Here is a 25,095-nt window from a genome sequence, read left to right as displayed (position 1 = left end):
TGTTGGTGGGGGGGGGGGGCGCTGATGTCAACCTTCATAATTTTTCACTTTATTCTGAGGAAGAAATTTACCCCTTTATAATCACACCTACTTATTGCAATCTAAGTGAACTAAGATATGTGAGTGATCATGCCGTTATGGCAGACTAATATTATAAAAAAAAAATCGCTTTGCTGTCCTGCTGGTCTTGACTTCATTGGCATCCTTGTTCGTCCAGTGTTGCCGTCCGAGACACTTCGGCTTCGTATTTTGCTTTTTGCTTCATTTTTTTTTGTACTATTATTTTCTTTGTGTACTAACGAAAACAAGTCACTTTCTATGGGTAACTCGCTCATTTCACACATGTTTTGTGAACGGCTGAGCATAATATGGATAAGAGTGGGTATTAATATTCTAGACGTGTAACTGTGACCGTTACACAAACACAGCGAAAATCCAAGTGACATAAGACGATCGTCTGTTTTATGCGATTCAGCTTAACCTAAGCTATGGGATGGCAAAAACCGCATAAAACTAATTATCGCTCAAATAGGGATCACCCCCGACGCCTAGTATCTTGAGTATACGAGTGATCGTATGTGATTGTTTCGTGGATTATATCTGTAGTGTTGCTGTTACATTTTGATGTTGATTCCAACTACACTATTCGCTGTTGTATCCCTGCTTACTTATAAATGAGAAACATAAGCTCCAAGAAACGTTATTTGCAATAAATTACTTTAACACGCATTAGCAACTCTAGTCTCGATAAACATTCTCAAGGCCAGTTGATACCTGGTCCCAGGTATAAGTTCTGGCTGCCTAACGGCCAGGGTTTAGTGAAACTTCTGTTGTGTAACCGAGGTTAGTTTGCGTTACGCTCTGCTGTAGATTGTCAAATAACCAGATTCTACGAGGTGAGTTTCTATATTTCATGGGTTTATACAGGGGGTTTCAATAAATGAAGGGATGTGATGAATCGTTAAAATCACTATTGGTGAATATATCTCGATACGGTAGTTTCAGTTTTAAATACAGTATTATTGTTGTGCTTCTATAATTGAATACAGAGATACAATACTATATTTCAGGTTGCAGGCTGTTAAAATCTAATACTGTACAGGGTACATATTTTAAAAGGTCAGCCTTGCGAGGTGGTGAGGAAGTTTATACAATAGAACAAAATTATATTAATCTCTATATTGTTGCGTGGTTTTGTTACATTTGATATGAAAACAAAAACAAAATAGAACGATTACCTCGCAAAAACATACATAGGTACGTATGCACAAATACACGGTTAGTAAGGTGATAGTGGCGAAAATTATAAAAAAACGCGGCGAACCGTATAATGACATGGGTCCCAAGACCAGTCCCTAGGTGTGTCCAGGTTTTTAAGAGGCGCCCAATTTTTTTTCTAGTGCAGTGCGGATGCACGATAACGTGACCTCTTGTGTACATAGTACACAATAACCAGATAACATTCTGTTTATTATAATCACATCATGTCATTTACGACAAAATTATGATTATACCGTTGTAAATGATAGAAGGACCCCCCCGGGAAATTAGCACCTGGCAGCTTTGTTGGCTTTCCTTGGTCAAATTGCCTTACTGTTTACCGTTGTCGTTTACTCTCTCTCTCTCTCTCTCTCTCTCTCTCTCTCTCATATATATATATATATATATATATATATATATATATATATATATATATATATATATATATATATATAAAATATATGAAACAAGAAAACACGAAGTTCCCAATTGGTTTCGTGTAATTCTCATCTTCAGTCTGTACTCATCCCTGAAGATGTGAATTACACGAAAGCGCTTTGGAACTTCGTGTTTTCTTGTTTTCTTGTCGTTAATTTTACTTTTTTTACTTTTATCCTCTTCACCACTGATCGGCTCGTTAGTCGCTTGGGCGATCGGTCATGCATATACAGAGTATATAAATATATATAATATAAAGGGATAGGATCATTTATTCATATTGCTTGAGACTTGGGAGTTACCTAATAAAGTTATTTTTCGGAATTTGGAGCTCCAGGCCTAAAATGTACTAAATGCGCAGTTAAACTTATTTAACTGCTGTGAAGCTTCTGTTCACATCACAAGATTAACCTCTAAAAGTAGCATTTATGTAACTGTACTGTACACTGTAACATTAAAACTTAAAATAGTAGGCACATAAATCGCAATAACGATAGCATAAAGCAAACTTGATACAACACCCAAAAGCAAAAAACAAAAAACAAGCTGAACTGTCTCTGACGGCAACGCTGGATGGACGAGCGTGCCAGCAGAACAGCTAGGTAATTTTTAAATAATTATCCTCCACAAGGGCATGAGCGCACATATATCTTTGTTCACCTAGATCACAATTGTAGGTGTAAATATAGAGGAAGTCATCCCAGCAAGGGGTTACTTCTTCCTCGTGATAAAGTGAGAGATTGGAGATTAGCTTCACCCGTCCCCCACGGAGGCACGGAGGCCAATGTACTTTTACTTTTATTATAGTATCCCTCCGCCAATGATCGGCGCAACGGCGCTCAACCCTAGCCACCACCTTGTCAAGGGGGACTTTAACTATGGCGATTCGACTGGAGAAATGAATCCACGCCAAACGACATTAAAAATCCTGCGACTCTTTTTGTAGAAACTCTGAGAGACAATTTGCTATTCCTTCATGTTAAAGATCCGGAGGTTATAGTGGCACCAGTCACCACGTAACGTTATCCGTTAGATTTAACTGTTACTTGGTTCATGAAAAAAAAACAGGCGAAGGTTAAAATATTAAAAGGGTAATTAAGACGGGATGAGAGAGGAGAATGAGGGTATTTACTGGCCTGACTCACTAAGATATAATAACGCAGATACTACGCTGAATATCAAAGCCAGGAAAGTTAACTATTTATACAGTGGCGTAGCTAGAGTGTGTGCCGCCCGGGGCGGCCCTTGAGTTTGCCGCCGCCCCCCCCCCCCGTGACCCTACAAAAAATACATATTGCACAGTGACTCACTCTTTTATATATATATATATATATATATATATATATATATATATATATATATATATATATATTAAATAGTTTGCCTTACTGTTGTCAGACAAAAGCCACCCCGATCAAAGTATATGGCTTTTGTCTGGGTGGCTTTCGTGGCTTTTGTCGGGGGGGCTTTTGTCTGTACCCCAGTGAGGATAGTGTCTTAGTATAAAATCGCAATGCTGTGAAACAAAATCTTAATATTTAATCTCAGTACCGCAGCAAAAGTCACATCAATATTTTTTAACCAATACTTTAATATTTCTTACCTTATAGTATTATGTCTTCCAACGAAGTAAATAACTGGATCGAAAACACAAGAGAACTTAAAAGTCGTCTAGCCTCCCCTCGTCTTGTCACGATGGAGACTTGTGCAGAACTGAAGTGAATTGCTTGTAACTGGTGGATTGGTCGGCTGTACATGAACTGATATGACCCGAGACTGCATGGTTTTGCAGCTACTGGAGACGTTAATCCTTCCCTTTGTATCGGCGGCAAGTTAATCCTCGTCGTGTCTGACCTAACACCTGACCCACACCACATGAGCTCACTGGCGTACTTGTTTGAAGTTGTTTCCTTAATCCTCAACAGGTTACAGGTTGTGTGTGTGGCGGGGGGGGGCGCATAGCAAGGGTGCAGCTCATGACGTGGCCGTGATGATGTGGGTCAGGTGTTAGGTCAGACACGACAAGGATTAACTTGCCGCCGATACAAAGGGAAGGATTAACGTCTCCAGTAGCTGCAGATATGGGTGATGAGCAGACCCAAAAGTGCCGCCCCCCCAAAAGTGCCGCCCGGGGCGGACCGCGCCCCCCGCCCCCCCCCTAGCTACGCTAGTGTATTTATACGATAAATATATACCCAAGACGAAATCCAGTGCATTCATTGGTTCAAAGTTAGACATAAGTTAACAGATTAGTGCAAAGTGATGAAGAATATAGGTTAAGAGTTAATGCTGTAAAGACGAAAGTAATGTTTTTTTCCTAATTAGAAATATATCCTAAAATAAATATTATGGTAGGCAACAGGAAATTTTAAAGAAGTGGAAAATTTCGTGCATCTGTGAAGGAACATTAGCTGTGATGGTAGATGTGCGAAATAAATAAAAACAAGAACAGGTCAACCAAAATCAACATTAAATAATTTGAAAACCCTAATAAAAATGAGCAATGACTTGAATTTCGGTATAAAGCTGCTGAAAGGCTATAATGGTCTGGACCGTTTGTTGTATGGGTCAGAAGATTGGACACTTTCAGAAAACACCAGAAAGAGGTTTGAGGCCTTTGGAATAAGGTGTTATAAGAAAACAAATGAAGGCGTACAAATATTAGCAAAAACCAAGAGAAATACTTGAAATTTAGAGGAAAAGAAAAATGAGATACTTTTCGGTCATATAATAACGGAAGAGGGGATAATAAGTGAAAGTAGGTCCCATAGACATGACTGAACATTAGGGGAAGTGTGAATGCAGCACACTGTACTTTTATCCTCTTCGCTAATTATCGGCTCGTGAGCCGATTGTGCGGTCGGTCACGTCTCTGTTACACTGGCCATGCACTGACTCCTGAATGTATCTGAACCTGCCCCAGTGCTGGTCAAGTCTGGCCTTGAAACAGCTCACACTCGGTGCCGTTGTAGCGTACTGTTGTGGCAGGTTGTCAAATTCTCTTTATATGGTCTCACAACGTACGTACAGGTAATATATCTAACACTCAGGATTGAGGTAGAAGACATACTCACAATGCGTTTATTGTATATATATATATATATATATATATATATATATATATTGTTGTACAGTGTAGTGTTAAGGAGTTACTAGGTCAGCAGAAGCTTGCTCAGAGTTCCTGTTGGGCGAGGAGCTTTCTGAGGGAGCGTGTGGTGAGGAGCTGTTGAGAGATGTTGCTGGTCCGGTAGCCGAGTGTAGAGTGCCCTCCCCGGCTGTTGTTGTGTTGTTGTTGAGATTGTCGGACCGTAGTCCGACACGGGCCTTTGCCTATAGGCGGCCCGTTTGGTGGTTCCGGCTGGAGCTCCTGGAGCAGCCAGACCGGATTGGGATTGGAGGTGGTCCTACCAGCAGATTTGGAAGGATACTGCAGGTTGCAAGTGTGAGCGGACCCCCGATCAGTGGACGCTTACCACCAACCCCCACTCTTGGACGTGGTCAGTTTCAGAGTGGCGCGCCCCCTGAACTGGGGTCCGCACTTGCTAGGAGAGGATACTTTCTAAGCTATCTGGGTGGTGGGTATCGTGTGATGACCCGGAGAAGGTGGTGAATGTGGTTTGTTTGGGCCTTTCGGGTTAGAGTGGCCTCTGGTGTTGTGTGTGCTTCTCGGGAGATTTGAGTTCTGTTTCGAAGGCTTTGTGTGACTTCGCAGGGGGCAACTACAAGTTGTGAAGAAGCTGTCCGACAACACTGCCCTCATCGGACACCATACAACCTTACCCAAGGAGGCTCAACTGGCGTGGGTAACTGTGCCAGTCAAGCCCTACTGCAGACCGAAACGCTGTTACAAATGCCAGCACTACGGACACACTGTCAACAAGTGTGAGGCGCAGGAGGACACCTGCTCCCTGTGCGGCAGCCCCGGACACCGCTACACGGTCTGCCCCAACACAGTACAAAAATGCGCTGCCTGTGGCGGCCCACCGCCGATCGGACCTGCCCGAAATGGAAGGAGGAATGCAGGATAGCCAAGGCTCGACTCGACAAGAAACTGAGCTACAAAGAGGCCCTCCTTGCTGTACGCTTCCAAGACAAGAAAAAACCAGCAGAAAAGAAAAACCAAGAAAAGAAAACTCAAGAAAAGACACCCACCACACAGAATCAAGAGCACCATGAGGCCCGTGGAGCTCAAGCCCACGTGGTCAACCTCACCGTCTCCGACTTCTTCCACACCTATGAGGACATAAGACACGAGGAAGACGAACAACAAGACCCAAACACGAATGAATGGACACTTCAAGAGAGCAAGAAGAGGAGGAGAGTTAGAAGAAAATCTACATCAAGCTAAGAAGACCAAGACATTTCCTCCACACAAGAAAACAACACACACAATCAAGCAAACCAAGCACTGAGAATCCATGGCCCAACCCAACACGCACCTGACGCTTGACCTGACGCTAGCCTGACTCTGTCCTGCCACCTCCTAGCCGCGTCCGGGCGAGTTGCTGCTGCCTCCAACTTATACTCCCTCACGCAAGCGGTATTTAGCCACTGCACCTATTCTCTCCTCCTAAAATTCACTTCAATCCTCCCTTTATTCTTCCCCTGAACCTCCTTCCCCCCTGTCACTAGCATTTCATGTTCGTGTTCATGCTGTATGCTGATTGGCTGGTAGGCGAGCGGCCGGAGTTCGGTTGGGAGTTGTAGGGGAGAGGATCCACTACAATACTCCCCCTCCCCTCCCGGCGCGGCGGGAGACTGGATGTTGGCCGGGTTGTGTCCTACACATGATACATATCGGGCAGGTGTATGTACGACTCGGCCGCTGCGGGTGACGACTCCGTCTAGTGACACAGAACCTGTGGGAGAATGAGGGGGAGAAGTAGGGTTTTGGATTAGAGGAGGTTGTACAGGCAATGGTTTTTGTGCTTCTGTCGCTGCAGGGGCAGCGTCCTCATGGTCACTGGCAGTGATGACTGGGTCAGGAGCGACGTCAGGAGCAGGTTCTATGACGGGAGGAGGGTCTATGACAGGAGGAGGGTCCATGATAGGTGCAGGTTCTATGACAGGAGGAGGGTCTATGATAGGAGCAGGTTCTACAACAGCAGCAGGGTCCAGGACAGGAGCAGGGGGTACCTGAGGGTAAAAAGAGGGTGCCCAGAAATGTCGTGGGCGTGGTGTTGCTGCCGGTGGTAACTGCTGGTAGACTGGTGCAGGCGCAGTTTGTTGGTGGTGCTGCTGTGGCTGGGGGCCCAACAGGTAAGGTGGCCGGCTTGATTCGGTCTATGCTGACGGTGTCATGTCTGCCATTCCGGATAATCGTCAGGAACTTCGCTGAACGGGTAACAACCTGGAAGTGTCCATCGTAGGGGCGTTGTAGTGGATTGCAGTGAGCATCATGTCTGACGAAAGCATACTCGGCTGTTAATAGTGCAGGAGGGATGTGTTTAGGGAGTCGAGGAGGCTGGCGTGGAGCAGTAGCTCTGAATGCTGAAACTGCTTGTAGTAGCTTTTGGAGTAAGTCGTGACGAACGGCAGGAGTGGTTTGGTGGAGGTCAGGAGGGAGTGAGAAATCCCCGGGTAGGCGAAGGGGCTCGCCTAGGGTGAGATATGCTGAGCTACAGTCCATATCCTCCTTGTGTGAAGCACGGATGCCGAGGAGCACTAAGGGTAGCGCATCCGTCCAGCTGTAAGGGTCGTGCTGTGCCTTGAGTGCGTCCTTCAGCTGCTGGTGAAACCGCTCTTCCATGCCGTTGGATTGAGGGTGGTATGCGGTAGTGCTTGTCTAGACGTGCCGAGGAACTGTAGGAGGCTGCTGCCAGAGTTGTGACTCAAACTGGGCTCCTCGGTCAGTGATGACGGTTGCGGGGGGCCAAAAGCGGGAAACCCAACCGGACATGAAGGCGCGGACAGCAGACTCTGCTGTAGCATTGGGCATGGGAATGGCTTCTGTCCACCTGGTGAAACAGTCGATGCAAGTGATGATAAGTGCTACCGCAGGGATGGAGGTGGTCTACTCTATGTCGGGTACTCTTGAAAAAGGTCTAAGGGGCCCGTGTGTGACGATGTATTTTGGAGGACTGACAGGCCAGGCACTGGGCAGCCCATTTCTTAGTATCGGTCTTGATGCTGGGCCAGACGACACGTTGCGTGAGGAGGCCCGCAAACCAGTGTGGCTGAGACCATGGATGCGGTCGAAAACAGCCCGGCGGTGGATGTGAGGCACGAACGGTCTAGGCTGCTCACAGGATATGTCACACCACGAGCTGCCCGTAATCAATGGGTGGAGATGAGGGAAGAATGTTGGATATACAACGAGAGAGGGCGTCGGCGATCTCGTTGTGGCTGCCTTTAATGTGTTGGACGTCGCTGGAGAACTCCGAGATGTAAGCCAAGTGGTGCAGGACACGAGGTGTATGTGACTGGGAAGCTGAAGCGAAGGCGTGGACGAGGGGCTTGTGATCAGTGAAGATGGTGAACTGACGGGCCTCGAGGAAGTGCTGGAAATGCTTGACAGCCATGTATACGGCCAGGAGTTCTCGATCGAAGGCGCTGTACTTGAGGTGGGATGGTTGAAGCCGTTGTGAGAAGAATGCAAAGGGCATGAAAATTCCAACGATCTCCTGTTGTAAGACGGCGCCCACTGCAGTAGAAGAAGCGTCTGTTGTGAGAGTGGTCCAGGCGTTAGGAGCGGGGTGGGCTAAGAGGGTATGGCGTGTGATGTGCTGTTTGATAGCGGTGAATGCCGTAACAGCCTTTTGAGTCCACATGAGAGGCTTCTGAGACTTCTGTGGGAGTCTCTTGAGAAGGTCGTAGAGGGGAACTTGGACGGTGGCAGTGTTGGCAATGAAGCGGTGGTAGTAGTTGACTAAACCTAGGAATTCTCGGAGTTTCTTCGCCGTTTCAGGTTTGGGGAACTCCCTAATGGCAGTTATCTTCTGTGGTAGGGGTTGTATGCCACTGGGCGAGACTCTGTGACCGAGGAAATCGATGGAAGAGGCTCCGAAGATGCACTTAACAGGGTGAAGTTTCATGTTGTTGTTCTGCAGGCGTTGGAGGAGGAGTTGTAGGTGGTGATGATGCTCGGCAGGCGTCGAAGATGCAACGAGGATGTCGTCTATATAGACGGTGACAAAATTGAGGTCGCGAAGCATATGGTCCATGTACCTCTGGAAAGTCTGTGCTGCATTGCGTAGGCCAAAGCTTATGAAAGTATACTCGAAGAGTCCGAACGGAGTGGTGATGGCTGTCTTTTGGGTATCTGCAGGTGCTACAGGGATCTGGTGGAAGGCACGCTCCAAGTCGATCTTTGAGAAGATTGTCTTGCCATGAAGTTTGTGGTGGAAGTCCTGGGCATGCGGAATAGGGTACCTGTCAGGTTTGGTGACGAGGTTCAGGGCTCTGTAGTCGCCACACACTCTCCAATCGCCGGATGATTGCTTAAGAACCATGTGAAGAGGCGATGCCCAGGGACTCTTTAAAGGACGAATGATGCCGTCTTGCAGTAGTCTGTAGAATTCCGCCTTGGCTGCGTTCAGGAGCTCAGGGCGTAGGCGGCGAGGGCGTGAGAAGACTGGAGGTCCTTTGGTCTCGATGTGGTGGAAAATTCCCGACGTAGGTGGTGGGGGTGGAGAGACCCGGGGTGAGAAAAGTTCCTTGAACTCTTCGAGCAGCGGGGAGAACTCGTTGGACGGCGAGAGACATGTGATAGTGTCGGTGTCTTTGGCACGTGAACCCTGGATCTTGCGTGCTGTAGGCTCATGGATGAGGCATAGATGACTTGGTTTGACGCCGAGCTTGTGGAAGGTGAGGAAGTCGAAACCAAGGATGGGTTGAGACACGTCTGCTATCACGAATAACCAACGCAGAGTCTTGGGCAGACCGAGGTCTAAGTCGAGGGTGCGTACGCCGTAGGAGGCGATGGAGGTACCGTTGGCAGCGAACAGGTCATACGAGGGTTGCTTTGACTTGTCTCGTAGTGAGGGAGGGATGAGGCTGACCGATGAACCTGTGTCGATGAGGAACTTCTTGCCGGAGGTGCGGTTGGTGATGCGCAGTAATGAGACGCCTGGAGGGACGGAGGCTGAGGCGTCTACCAGCCTCCGGTGTTGCCGTTTCCCGAATAGGTGCAATAGGGCTCACAGTTTCGAGCATTGCGGCCGAAAGTCTGGTGATACCAGCAGAGGGTAAATTTGTTGTGCTGGGGGTTGGCTGCTGTGTGTCGGAACTTGTAGGGCGTGGTGTGTGAGTCAGGAACTGGCGCAGCAGCGGGTATGGAGGAGCAGAACTGCTCAATGGTGTCCATCCTGCGGTTCAAAGTTTGCAACAGGTCCTTGATGTCTTGTGAGGTATTGCTCGGCTGAGGGGTGTTGACCCGGCTTACAAGTTCGATGGTAGGTACTGGTGTGACGGTGGCGGCAAGGGGTGCAGCAGCGCACTCGTTGAAAATTCTATCTGCCGCGGTTGCATATAGATCTGGTGTCGTAGAGTAATCTACTGCGGACAGGATGTTGCGTACTTCTGTGGGTAGCTTTTGTGCGTGAAGCTGGCGCAGGATAGAGTCGAGGAGTCTGTCTGTGTGACGGGAGTTCAGCCGACACATATCCTCCCAGAGACGTCCCGGGGTTGAGTTCCCGAGGGAGATAGAGGATAGATCTTGCAGGAGATTGGGGCTGGTCTGTTGATAACACGTCTTCAAGGCAGCCCGCAGGGTAGCGAATTTGTTGTCATCTGGAGGGTTGGAAATGGTTTGTGAGACCCGCGTGGCCACTTCTGTGGGCAAGGCACAGAGCAGGGCGCCATACTTTTGCTCGTCGGTCGCTTGTGAGCGGGCGAGGGCTGCTTCCACATGGTCTAGCCAGTCCTCGACGTTGTGGTTGAAAGTCGGCAGAGAGATCCGTCCGTCCTCCATCCTGTGTGAGTGCTTTTTTCCGGGGGTCACCATTTGTAGGATTACGGGATATAATGTTGTCTAGCACTCAGGATGGATGGAAACTCTAAGGTGGTTTTCTTGTATAATATAAGTTATATGATAGACAGTCTGGTGCTGGAGGTGCCGTGTGGTGAGGAGCTGCTCAGTAGAGACGTTCCGTGAGTAGCGTGTTGAAGGAGGTAGATGTCAGGAGCTTCGTTAGAGAAGATGTTGCCTGTTGCTGGCCTCCTGGTTGAATGAATGCTGGACAGTGAGGAGCTTGCTGGAGTAGGTGTTGCGTGTTCAGGAAGATGGGCCAGAATGAATCTATATATATATATATATATATATATATATATATATATATATATATATATATATATATATATATATATATATATATATATATATATATATATATATATATATACAGTCATGTTAAAAAATTTTAAGGTGAAGAACAAAAATGACCCATCTGCCGAACAGGGAAGCATAAGTAGGCTAGGCTGAAACACCCACGCCTTGTGGCGAGTTAAAACAAAAGCCTCCAAGCAACGCTCTCAGTCAGGGGATGGAAGCATTTTGAACTAGGCCTATAGAAATTTAAATGTACTTTATCGAATTAATGTAGACACGATCCATGAACTTAAGGGACAATTATAAAATTTAAAGTTATTATGGATAGTTTCCCGGTTCTAATATGTTACGTGCGTCCCAAAGAAACTATTAGAGATACGCGAAAGATGACGCAATGGGGGAGGGCAGACGAGCGCCCAGAGGCACAAATTTGTCTGACCAGCGTTACCGCCAAAATTGCAGGAGGCATTGATTAGAGCCTGTCACGAAGAGTTTGGGCACCAGGGGCAGGATCGTACTCTGTCGCTGGTGCAGAAGCAAGGTTTCTGGCCAGGCAAGGGAGCAACTGTGCGGGACTACATAGCCAGCTATGAAAGGTGTGGAGTAGCAAAAGATGAAGTCCCAAAACCCTGTAGGGTTTCGTGATATTATGTTGCCTAGCACTCAGGATGGATGGAAACTCTAAGGTGGTGGTTTTCTTATATTATATAAGTTATATGGTAGACAGTCTGGTGCTGGAGATGCCGTGTGGTGAGGAGCTGCTCAATAGACACGTTCGGTGAGTAGCGTGTTGAAGGAGGTAGATGTGCAGGAGCTTCGTGAGAAGATGTTGCCTGTTGCTGGCCTCCAGGTTGAATGAGAGCGGGACAGCGAGGAGCTTGCTTGGAGGAGGTGTTGCGTGTTCAGGAACCGAGAGCAGAATGAATCTCAATGGAGAGACAGAGCTTATATACACAGCCGCCGGAAGTAAACCGTGGGAAGTCGCCGGTTTCTCGACCCGTTGCTAGGATACGGTAGCAGCTGGTGGCTGGTTGCTAGGATACTGTGGCATCTGGTGACGCCCCCCCCTGGGCCGCTCGTTTGGTTGCTAGGGAAGACGTAGCAGGTGGCTGGTTTCTAGGATACTGTGGCATTGGAATGCGGCTACGCAGTTGTAGGGGAGACGTCCACTACAACCCCAACTGTATCTAGGGACAATTGAAGCTACCAAACCACTAGAGACGCTGGCCGCAGATTTCACCTTGCTTGACAAGCGGCAAGGAATGGAGAACCTTATGATAATGAGTGACATATACAGTCGATACACTTGGGCCTTTCCCACCAAAGACCAGAAAGCCTTGATGATTGCAAAGATCCTGGTGAATCAAATCTTCCTGGCAGTGGGTGCCCCTGAGCAGTTGCTGACTGACCAGGGCAGAAATTTTGGCAGTGCACTAGTCAGACAAATTTGTGCCACATTTGGTGTGAAGAAGATCAGGACGTCGGCATACCACCCTCAGGGAAATGGTATGGTGGAACGGTTCAATAGAACCCTGCATGGTCTGCTAGCCACCCTAGAGAAGGAGGAGAAGAATAACTGGCCCGAGCATCTGCAGGCAGTGGTGTCACAATACAATGCGACCCCACACGCCACGACGAGGTTTTCCCCATTCCTGCTGTTTTACGGGAGAGAACCAAACCTGCCGTTCGACCATAGGCCGGAGGTAGACCCAGAGCCGGTAGATGAGTGGGTGATGGTGATCAGAGATCGGCAACAGAGGTTGCAGGTGGCCGTGGAGATCAATGTGCAGAGACACAAGGAAATAAACCGAAGGAAACGAGAAGAGAAAGCCCACGAGAGTAACTGAGAAGTAGACCAGGAGGTCTTGTTGAGGAACAACGCAAAAATAGGCCTATAGAAATTTAAATGTATTTTAACGAATTAATGTAGACACAATTCATGAAGTTAAGGGAAAATTATAAAATTTAAAGTTATTATGGATAGTTTCCCAGTTCTAATAGGTTACATGTGTCCCAAAGAAACTATTAGAGATACACGAAAGATGACGAGGCGAGCGCCCTGAGGGATGCCTGGGAGTGATAGGGTCTCAGTTAACTCATGGTCATTGACCAGACGGACGTCTAACTACGCGTTCTGCCAGGGAAAATGACCACGTGGCCTCGTCCCTTCCCGCGCATTCATTTGTGTTGCAAGTAAATCTTTATTCCTTCTCAGACAGTGTTTAGATAGGGCGGAGAAGAATTTAACAGCAGTTACCAAAGTGCTCCTTTTGCAGGGTTACGAGAACCCACTTGGTCGGTGGTTGGTGGTTAGTGGTGGTTTGGAAGCTATAGCTGGCAAAGCACGAGGCGAGACAACCCGAGCAGTGAGAGAACAGGTGTCTCTGACGACTAACTACTGGGACCAGCAGCAGCACTTTGGTAAGTGGTCGATCGGGTTCATTAATTCTCCCCAACTTGGTTCATACAACACCACATCTCTTCAGTCAGTCAGTGAAAAATCTTACTAACGGGAAAGTAGAACCCCTCCCTCAGCTGGGCAGGGTTCACCTGGTTGTACTCTGAGCTGGCCTAACTAGGCCGGCTGACGGTCGCTCTCTTCCTGTCCATGAAGTACTGGGAGTAAACTGAGTACAGACTGAGTGAATGAAAGGTCACACGCTGGGACCAGGAGTTCTAGTGGTTACATAGAGGCATTCGTCTCCCCAGTATTGGGTGTATGTGATTAAAATAATCAAGTCCAGGTGTGAGATCAACGTTCCTCGTGGTTGATTGCACACGTGGGACATAGGAGTTCCTCTTCAAAAGTTTGTGAAAGGCTGTAGTATCTTAAGGTACGGGTGCATTCTGAACCTATGTGTGAAGCATGTTACGGGTGTTGGTGGAGAAATACACTCATGACTTCTGAAACCTAGAAAGAGTAATGAAAAAACAGCAGAGCACCCGCCTGCCTGGCGGGTCATGATTGATTTTCTCGGTTTCTTGTAAATGCCTGCCACTTGGCAGGTTAGTAATTACAACCTTTGGGTTCTGTGTAGTTAGGACAGTTAGGATTATAGTATTTTGTGGGTCATCCCAGACAGGCTATGAGTGATCCATGTTCTTGTGTAGTATGACTAAATCGGGATTTCTATTCCTCAGTTATTTATATATATATATATATATATATATATATATATATATCCTATATATATATATATATATATATATATATATATATATATATATATATATATATATATATATATATATATATATTTATATATATATATATTTTTTTTTTTACGGGAATTAGCCCGCCCGAAGCCTGGGGGGCGAAAAAAAAAAGAACGGATAGAAATTGTAAATATAGAAAAAAAAGGTTATACTGTATTAATCTACACCACGAAGATGCCGGAAAACCAGCTTTTTAAAGTGAGACAGATTGTAAGAGCATGGAAACACAGAAGATGGCAGAGCATTCCACAGAGCATCCCTGGAGCGTGAAATTGTCACCCCAAACGGGGGATTTCGCCAGTAGAAAGAGGTTGGGTTAAGTGGGAGTAAAAAAACAAGCAGGTCCTCGGGAGTAAAATTAGTTACTCAGGACAAGGGAGGGGTAGGTTTAAATGTATACTATACAAACAGTAGGAGCGTTAGAAATAAAATAGACTTGCTGAGAGCGGTTGTATGTACCAAGAATGTAGACGTCATAGCAATCACCGAAACTTGGATGAATCTGGCGAGCAAGAACTTTTTATCAGAGTACCACGTAGAAGGGTACAACCTTTTTCACAAGGACAGGGAAGGTAGGAAGGGGGGAGGGGTCGCACTCTTCGTCAGGGATACATTAAAATGTTGTAATAATAATTCAATAAAGGGTGACACTGGAACCGAATCTGTATGGGTAGAAATTGCGGAAGGAAGAGGAAAACTAAATATGGGAGTGATTTATAGGCCCCCAAGTTTTGGGAAAGAAGCAGCTCAGCCCATATGGCAGGAAATGAGTAGGGCAGCAAAATACAACAACCTGTGCATTGTGGGGGATTTCAACATCAGAAATATTGACTGGGACAATATTGTAGGTGACTATGAATCTGAAGTCTTCCTAGATGCAGTACAGGACAATTTTTTGAAATAACTAATTACAGAACCTACTAGAGGTGACAATATATTAGACCTAGTATTAACAAATAAAGAAAATATTATCAGAGATATCACAAAAGGGGAAGAACTACGGAACAGTGATCACAGAGAAATCAGGTTCACCCTAAATTGGGAAACGAAAAAAAAGACAATATGGTCAGAGTAGGAACGGGTGAGATCACAGGTTACACAACAATTGATCATGACTATAATATATTCACTCGTATACTACGTAAAGCACAAGAACAAAATATACCATACAGAAAAATTAGGTCAAATAAGAATGAGCCAAGTTGGATGACCAAAAAACTTAAACATGACATAGGAATACAGAAAGGAATTTATATGAAATTAAAGGAAGGGGAGGAGCAGCTCAGAAATAGGTATAATGAACTATCTAGGAATGTTAAGAAAAATGTACGGAAGTCAAAGGGTGACTACGAAATCAGGAAAGCAAGAGGATCCAAGGCGAATCCCAAGGGATTTTTTTTCCAGGTATATAGGACAAAGGTCAAGGACAAAGTGGGCCCTTTAAAGTCAGAGAGAAGGGAAGTGATCGATGATAGTGAGAAAATAAGCAAAGGGGAAATGAAGAAGAAAATTTAAAGAATATCACTATCAGAAAAGAGGATGTTCTTAAGAAAATAAATAAATTAAAGAAGAAAAAATCCCCAGCGCCGGATGAAATTTTCCCTCAAGTTTTGAAAGAGTGTAAGGAACAGATTAGCAGACCCTTCTTAAATTTATTTACAAAAACATTAGACACGGGAGTTGTGCTAAACTTGTGGAAACAGGCAAATGTAGTGCCCATATTCAAAAAGGGAGACAGAGCGTCAAATTACCGGCCGATTAGTTTGACGTCAGTAGTGGGGAAATTTCTTGAATTAATTATAGCAAATAGCATCCGATCGCATTTAGAGAAAAGCAAATTAATCTAAGACTCTCAACATGGGTTTACAAATGGAAAATCTTGTATAACAAATTTGCTGACGTTTTTTAGGGAAGTCTTCGAGGTAACAGATAATGACGAAAATTACGATGTCATTTACTAAGACTTTAGCAAAGCGTTTGACAGAGTACCGCATCAGAGGCTTCTGAGAAAAGTTAAGGCTCATGGTATCGAGGGGAAAGTTTTAAATTGGATAAAATCATGGCTCACCGATAGAACACAGAGGGTCAGCATAGATGGTGTTAAATCTAAGTGGGGCTGTGTAACCAGTGGGGTTCCCCAAAGGTCAGTACTGGGCCCACTCTTGTTCATAATCTATATAAACGATCTAGATCAGTGATTCTCAACCTTGTTTGCCCCATGCACCCCTTTCACCATATGTCAGAATGTCATTCCCCCCTCCTTTCCAAGATTGTCTGCCTCAAAAAGTGCATTCCAAATAATATGCATATAATACTGAAAATCCTTTATTTTTTCCATATTAGTATCAGTTTCTGAAAACCTGAAGGGGGAAATTCCCCCCTGGTTGAGAACCCCTGATCTAGATACTAGGATCAGCAGTGACATAAGCAAGTTTGCGGATGACACCAAAATAGGGCGGCAGATTAATTCAGGGCAGGATGGAAATGCACTATAGGAGGATTTAAATAAACTGCAGGAGTGGTCAGAAAAATGGCAAATGAAATTCAACACCAACAAGTGCAGCGTACTTAATATTGAAAGAACAAATACTGTCAATGTATACAGGCTTAACAACATCAACCTAGAGAAGTCGACTTGTGAAAGAGACTTAGGGGTACTTGTAAGCACGGACCTACGGTCTAGAAAACAGTGCGTTAATGTTCGAAATAAGGCAAACAGAATATTAGGTTTTATATCTAGAAGTGTAAGTAATAAGAGTGCAGAGGTCTTATTGCAACTGTATCTTGTGCTAGTCAGGCCGCACCTCGATTATGTGGTTCAGTTCTGGTGCCATTATTATAGAATGGATATCAATTCACTGGAGTCGGTGCAGCGAAGAATGACGAAAATGATTCCGGAACTAAGAAACCTTCCATATCAAGATTGGTTAAAGAAACTAAACTTGCATTCCCGAGAAAGACGAAAAGTGCGGGGAGATATGATAGAAGTATTTAAGTGAGTGAAAGGAATCAATAAAGGCGATATAGATAAAGTTCTTATAATATCCGAGCAGGATAGGACTCGTAGCAACGGATTTAAGTTGGATAAGTTTAGGTTTAGGAGGGAGATGGGAAGGAACTGGTTCACAAATAGGGTGGTGGACGAGTGGAACAAGCTTAGCAACTTTGTAGTAAGTGCTGGAACGCTGGAAAGTTTTAAAAGGAGGCTAGATAGATTCATGGATGATAGAGAGTGGTAGCAACTCTCGACAGGAGCTGCCATGCACAGGCCAACCGGCCTATTGCAGACTCCTTATTTTCTGATGTTCTTATGTTTTTTATGATGAGGTCTAGTGGCTTGGGTGTTTGCTCCCCTCCGTAATGTGTCGGGTCTCTAACATGTTGGCCTTAACTAATGTCTCATCGCCCCCATCCTGTATTTATAGATATTTTACAGTGGCTGTTTCTCATCCAAAATGGGGGGGGGGGGAAATGAGCGTGCTGATGCTGTGGTGAAAGCAGCTACTTCTCGGCCTGTGGCACATCATTCCCCTCTTCCTGCCTCTGATATGGTGCTAATAATAAGAGCTGTCATTCGCTCGAGTTGGCAAAATAGGTGGGATGCTATCGGAGCAAACAAACTCAGCGGCATCCATCCTGCATTGGGTGCCTGGGGATATCAGTGACTGTTGCTCAGCTGGGAAACTGCCTTGGCCCGCCTCCACTTTGGCCACACGTGGCTGTGGCTGACTCATGGTTTTTTTAATTGAGAAGGCGCCTTCTCCCCAGTGTGATGACTGCTTGGTCCTATTGAATGATCGACATCTCCTGGTGGAGTGACCCAGTTTAAGAGATCTTCGTTGTAAGCACCTCTCCCAGTGCCGGCGGGGTTTGGGGGGGGGGGGGGGAGAGACTGGTCTTACCGTCTCTCTTTGGTGCTGGGGTGGAAGGAGTAGGTAGAGTGGGAGGGGACGTCCTCTCCTTCGTGGAGAAAGCAGGTGTAGCGGTTTCAGATGAAATGCGGGTGGAGATGAAATGTTTGCCCAGCATATCTACCGAGCACCAGGCTCTGGAGTGCAGAGCTGGCGACTGATACATACATACATACATGCCCGGCACAGGAGACTGCAGGTGTTTCGCAATTAATTAATTGAGTTGTTGAAAGTGAACATGCAGTGAAGCCAGAAGTAAAAAAAAAATATAGATAATAAAGGGAAATAAATAAATACCAGTGTTATTACAGATTTGTTTAAATTAGTAGCATTATATCCGACCTTCATGCAGTGGTAACACTCACTAAACTGTATTAATATAATATAATTTAAGTACAGGGTAATACCAAACGTATAAGCACGTACGTGTCAGATGAATCCACGTCATATGGCATCACAAAAATTGTGACCAAGTCCCAGGTTGCTGAACTGACTTTCTGCCTCATTTACACAATTGCAGGGTCTCAGTTGTTTCTCTTTCTTTGTCAACATAACATACGTATTATTATTATTATTATTATTATTATTATTAATATTATTATTATTATTATTATTATTATTATTATTATTATTATTATTATTATTATTATTATTATTATTATTATTATTATTATTATTATTATTATTATTATTATTATTATTATTATTATTATTATTATTATTATTATTATTATTATTATTATTATTATTATTATTATTATTATTATTATTATTTCGCCCCCATGCCCTGATGTGGGTCATTGACCTGTGCCCCTGGTGGGCTAATCCCGTAAAAAGAAAGTATCACTCGTAGGCTACAGCTGATTGCCATGTGTGTTGTTTGGAGTTCCTGTACATGTGTGTACAGTACGTTTCAAGAGTTCAACAGCATCATGAAATTTTTTTTTTCTGGCAGCAGTAATGATAGTTTCATTTTATGTTTTAAGCTTTATTCTACTTTTTATGCAACAATAAATACTGCATAGAGTGAACTGGCTACTGTCTCCCTAAACTGAATTAGGCCTAATCAACAGTGGCGCCAGATGCACTATTGACAAACCTCTCACTGTTTCCACACTACCTCCCTTCTTTCTCCCCCTCTTCCTTCTATTCCTCCTCCACAGTTCGTCCTCTTTTGTGGAGAAAGAAGATTAGGGGTGGAGGAAGGAAATTATAGTTCAGAAATTGAAGAAATTTAGGAGGAGGTAGGAGGGGGCGGTTTGACCGCTTTTCTATGGTTAGCTAAGCTAATAGTGTGTTAGGGTTGTGTCATGGGTTAGTTACTGTCCGTCGGCAAAGGCACTAGACAGCCTACCCTATCCCATATATGGGTGTTTTGAGGGCCATATTTCATATTCCGCCGACCCTACTGGAGGTCTCGGGAGGTTGTCTACTGTCTGGCCGTATAGATCGGGGTGGAAATGGTAACTTTTTGGGAACCACGTATGGTTGTTGTCGTTGTCTGGTGGGAGTCTTTGAAGGAGTTCTTGCCAGGGTGTGTAGCTGCTGGTTGATGGGTTTTTTCAGGTCTCTATGTATCTCGACTGTGGTTCTGGTGAAGGGGTATCTTTCACCTGTGATGAATTTCAGGGCTTCATTTTGGATCAGCTGTAATTTTAATAATCGGGTGGTGCTCATAGTATGAAGAGGTACTGATGGTTAAATTAATATCGGCATGATAGTGATGTAACCAGGCGGAGTTTTATTTTCTCAGGAAGCGCGTTAAAGCGGTATAGTTTTTTTTTCAACTCTCTTCTTGCCTTTTCCTTCCTGGTGTGGACGTGATGGGAGTAATCTTTCGTGGATATATTCAGGCCCAGGAGGGTGCCTGTGCTTTTATATTCTATCTGGGCATTGTTGGTTACTAATGAATGGGTTTTCCAAACTCTCTACCCCTCTCTCACTCCCATTAGTGAGGCAGCTAAAGGCAATTTTTCAAGAGAATCATGCAAATGGTGATACAAGCACCAAATTTGGCATGGTAATTCTCTAATGGTTACTAGTCAATTCTGCCCGATTGGCCATTTGAAAATCCAAGATGGCCGCCATATGACCTTCAAAAGTTGATTTTTCTTATAGAAATTGATGTAGTTAGTCAATCTGAGTGATCTTGGTGTCGATATGTATGTTTTCAAGGCATGCTCAGATGATTTTTTTATAGTTTTAAGTCCATTGTAACATTTTTATCCACATAAATAACACTTTTAGTAAAAAAATATAACAAAATAGAACTTACTAAAAAAAAAGTACTCACTATTAGCACTGGTTCCTGTGACTTCTCCTAACAGCATTTACTGCTGTTCACATATACAGCTGCAAAGTGCTGTGCAGGAAAGTCCAGAGCGAAAGCATTTGCATTTCTGGTTGCAGTCTTTCTTACAGGAACATTTGGTCAGCTCGTGACAGCATGTCGCAATCGGGGGAAGAGTCGTCCAACGTATCTGCCATGCCTCTCCCTTCTGCGTCCATCCCCAGTTGACAGGACTGCTGGTTTCTGGATTGGAGATTGTTGCCTGGGCCCAGATGATACCAACCTGGTAGGCAGCCCGCTTTGCATGTTCCTTGAGGGCTGCCTGGGTTGGTGGAATGGAGTCATATGGTCTCTACTTGCGGGAAAAGAGATTTAGTCTTGCCTCATCTATATCAGTGGCTGCACTAGATCTGTCGTGCATGAGGAAAACAAATCTTTCCAGGTTCTGCAGGTCAACATTAGCAACTGTTGTTGGACATTGGCTGAGTTTGGTGAATGTTTCTGAAACTTCATTACAGACATTCCATGCAGATTTCTTTCCTTTCCCACGGAAGTCGGACACAACGTCACAGCCAGTGAAAGCATGAAAGTATAGGATCCCACTAGCTTTCTTAGGCCCTATCGCAGAAACTACATCATGAACTGGAATCCATCGATGACTGGCTCCTTGGCCAAAGGCAATCCACATGTTATCAAGACCAAGCTCCTGTAGTGATGGCAGTACAGATACTGCTATGACCACCACGTCAGTGTCATTGGCTTTGATGATGAGGGACTTGCTACCTTCCATTGCTGCATCCCTAGCATGCACAAATATTCTTGTGTCTGCTTCCTCATGACAGCATGGAGCCACAGCTTCTAGGAACTTCTCTGTGTTGCTAATGTCATCTTCTCCCTTTGTCACAACCACCGTGCTGGTCGTCTGTGCTTCACACTTTTTCTCCGCGAGAAAATTGAATAGTTCTGTCTTGTATTTGTCATCTCGCAGAAAGCTTCTCCAGTTTTGGGGAGTCTTACTGGTTCCTGTAACTCTTCTCCTGATCCCCTGTCCTCGTTTCGACCTGGCTTCAGACTTCAGACTTTGACTTTTTGTACACATCAAACACTACGTGAAGCTGTTGTGCTTCTTCTTGCTCATGAGCATTTCGGTTTGTTCTTTCTCGGTTGTACAGGTCTGCCAGGCAGCGAGGGTGATACTTCAGTTCTTGTGCCACAACATCTACTGCACTTAGTTTGGCAAGGAGTTTTCCATCGCCAAGTGTCTTCGCACAATCATTCAATCTTTTATTAAGTTTCATTGTCATTTCATGTCTTATGTCATCTCCCGAAGCTTCTTCCTCACATAGAAAGCATTCTGTTGCTTTGGGGTCTCTGACCATTCGTGGTATCTTGCTACTGCTGCTCTCCTCTGTAGCAACTGCAGAGATTCGCGTTTTCTGAGCTCTATTTAACTTTGTGTTGTTAACAGAAGTCTGCAACTCTCATGATACTGTGCCTTGTTTCTCCTCAAGGTCTCCTCTATCCCATCATCTTCAACAAGTCTTGCAGGGTCAAGCTTGATTGGCAGTGCATTGATTGAATGAAAAAGAGGAATATTCCTTGCCAAGCTCTTGTAACCGTCATCTCCTTTCTTTGCAGGATTTGCATGTGGAGACTTAAGATCTTCCTTCTTATCCTGTTGACAAAGACAACACTTTGCCCAGTCAGTGAGGAATGATTTGTTGGTAGATTTTATGTCCATAACTATTTTTTGATCTTCAGGGCCGAGGGTTTATCCTTTTACCACCCTGATGACACTTTCTTGTATGGTATACAACTAGGTTCATGCCTTTTGCCCTACACCTAGTCCGATCGTTCATCCGGTGCCATTAGTCCCGTGCGATCTGTACACCATCCAGATAACTAAAACCCCGTTATCCTTGGCTCGGCTCTCCCGCGCTGGCACAACCTGTCAATTCAGGTGCGGCTGCTTAACTGATTTGGGGTTGGTTAAGCAGCATTTGGGACACTAAGCTGTTGCAGTATGACATGCTTTTTCTTAGCTGTCACTGAACCTCATGCTGGGTTGCACAGCAGTGATGTTTCCAGTGCGCCCTGGTAGTGCCTGACAATCACTCCCTCACATGCAGAGACCCTCTGCATGCTACCCTCACCTAGTTGGAAAAAACATAAAACCAGTACATAAAACCAGTCATAAATAAGACAAATATATATCTGAGAGTATCATAAATATAAAAAATCATCTGAGCATGCTTGAAAACATACATATCGACACTAAGATCATTTAGATTGACCAACTACATCAATTTCTATAAAGAAAATCATCTTTCGAAGGTCAATTTGGCAGCCATCTTGGATTTCCAAATGGCCAATCAGGCAGTTTTGACAAGTAGCCCCTGGGGTATGATCATGCCAAATTTCATGCTTGTATCACCATTTGCACGATTTTTCCATTATCCGCTCTACTACATGTATCTACCCCTTCTTCTCCATCTCCCCCATTCTCCTCTACCCTTCTCCTCACCCTCCCCCTATCTCCTTTCTTTCCCCTCTTTTCTGCCCATCTCACTCTCAACTTCCTCTTCACCGCCCTCTCCCCCTTACCTCCCTACCTGGCTCTCTCCCCCTCCTCACCTCCCCACATGATGCTCTCCCCCTCCCAACACACACACACACACACATGCTCTTAATTTGTTTACTTTTCTTATCGTTTTATATTATGTTTTATTTATCTAATAAACGACATTACAGTACAGGTATATAATATAACCATGTACTGTATGAGTAATTTAAGGGATTTTCAAGGGTATTTTTGAATTATATACGTGTTTTTGCCTCTTCAGACCGCCTCCGGTTCAGATGCGACACAACTGTACTGCATAATGTATAAATTACAATTAATTTATAAGCAGTTGTAATTCTGTATTACATTTACCTGTATTTGTACAGTAATTTGGCATTCTTTTAGTATTATTTTTGCCATTTTTTTAAAAGAATGAAAAATCGAGGTTCATGGTAAAATATGATTTCCAGGCAATTTCGGTGGCATATATAAAAACTCCACCATCACAACGACTTAAAAAACCTAAAAAGATGGTGAAAAACAGCACTTTCAATTATGAGAGGAAAATCGAACCTTTCATGAACGACTTTGAAATCATTGATATTAATATTGAAACAGTTGATTTAGCCAGAAAAACACAGATGCAGAGTCGATAATAATAACATATTAACATAGGCAGTGTTCAAAGATTTTTTTTAGCATAGTTTGTACTAAAGTAGAAATGAGATCCCTAGATAGCCCTATGACTACAGTAGTCAGTAGCAAAATTTTTAATACAGTATATTCAAAAATTTCTTCTCAGAGACCAGCGAACATAGCTGAAGAATATGATGGCGGATATTCAGGCCTTTGTGAGTAATGCTGTTGTGTTTCCTGATGAAACTTGCCCAGCTGTTATCCAGGTAAAGGATGGCAAGATTTATCATATTAGCAGGCATAGCACAAATGTGTCGGCATTCTCCAAGGACCAGGTACAGTACTGTTGTTTTGGGCAATATTTAAGGATAATAGTCTGGGTTATCCAGCCACCTTACAAAAAATTTCTGTATAAGAAAACTAATTCCTCACCTCAAGCTTAAAGTAAATCGGGTGTAGAAATAATTTTCATATTAATTTTCTTGTGCCTAGTTTTTCCCATAAATAAAGAGGCTGTCACCTGCCCACTTCATGAGTGACGCCATGTTGAGTGTGACAAATGGCAAACATTATGTACACCATTCTATCGATGCAAAAACTTTCTATATTAAACTTATTTGTCCATGGTGCTAATAACCTAAAATAATAATAGACATCCATCCTCGGTTCGGGAGGTTGTTTGGTTATTTCATGTATATCGCCAAACTAATACAGTACATGTAGTACATTATTTCTATATATATTTTTCCTGAGGTAGCTAGTTAACCCAGACCTTTATTTGTATGTGTACACTTTGCGGTATGATACAGTATTCAAAATTATGTTTATCCACAGTAGGTTGGTACATTTGTGGAAATGTTTTGGTACACCATGTCTCCAAACAGGCAACCTATAGCAAACCTATCCACCAATCACGTCCGTCGTTACACGACCAATAGTAGTCCAATACCCATTCATTCATAAATAGTGATACTACTACTGTTTACGTTGGTGCTTGGAGACACAGGTTACCACAGGGGGTGTAGGAACCCATTTCCACAACTACACATTAAATATAAGATAAAAATACTCTCCAACAATACTTTACTTGACATAAAAGGTGAAAATTAAAGCTCAGGGGCTCCATATTATAACTAAAGTTTTTAAGACAAAACCTCACACAGATTCTTAGTGTATTTCAATATTCAGTGTGGTGTACTGGTGTTAGTTGATTTACTTTGCTTATTTCCATTAATGTCTATAATTTTAGTCCATAAAAATTGCCAGAAGGAAAGTGCTGATATACTTTGCTAGTGCACCCCAAAATATATTCAAAAATTTGCATAATGGAGTAATGGACACATTTGTATCTTGTGGATGGGAGGTTATGTTATGTTGGTATTTAAATAACTTTGGGCTATGATCTATCTCCAAAATTACAATGTGATATTAAACTTGTTTGATAAAGTAATGGCCAAATCTTACCCTACTTAGGATTTCATGGTAAATAAGATAATATTTATGTTCTTCTTAT

At 44.0% G+C, this 25,095-nt stretch overlaps 1 protein-coding gene across 1 annotated transcript in view; it reads left to right on the top strand.

The window, feature by feature from the left end:
* Positions 1 to 793: 793 nt before the first annotated feature.
* LOC121880067 (allantoinase-like) overlaps positions 794 to 25,095 on the top strand; it is a gene marked incomplete in the record, with an annotated part of 111,930 nt that continues 87,628 nt past the window's right edge. The window contains 2 exon segments of the mRNA XM_042387073.1: positions 794 to 896; positions 23,749 to 23,917. Coding sequence (XP_042243007.1) covers positions 23,774 to 23,917 — 144 coding nt within the window.

This window comes from Homarus americanus, unplaced genomic scaffold (genome assembly GCF_018991925.1).
Source record: "Homarus americanus isolate GMGI-L3 unplaced genomic scaffold, GMGI_Hamer_2.0 scaffold30108, whole genome shotgun sequence".
Lineage (NCBI taxonomy): Eukaryota > Metazoa > Arthropoda > Malacostraca > Decapoda > Nephropidae > Homarus > Homarus americanus.
Note: the sequence above shows the minus strand (reverse complement) of the source record. Positions and strands in the feature narration are given on the sequence as shown.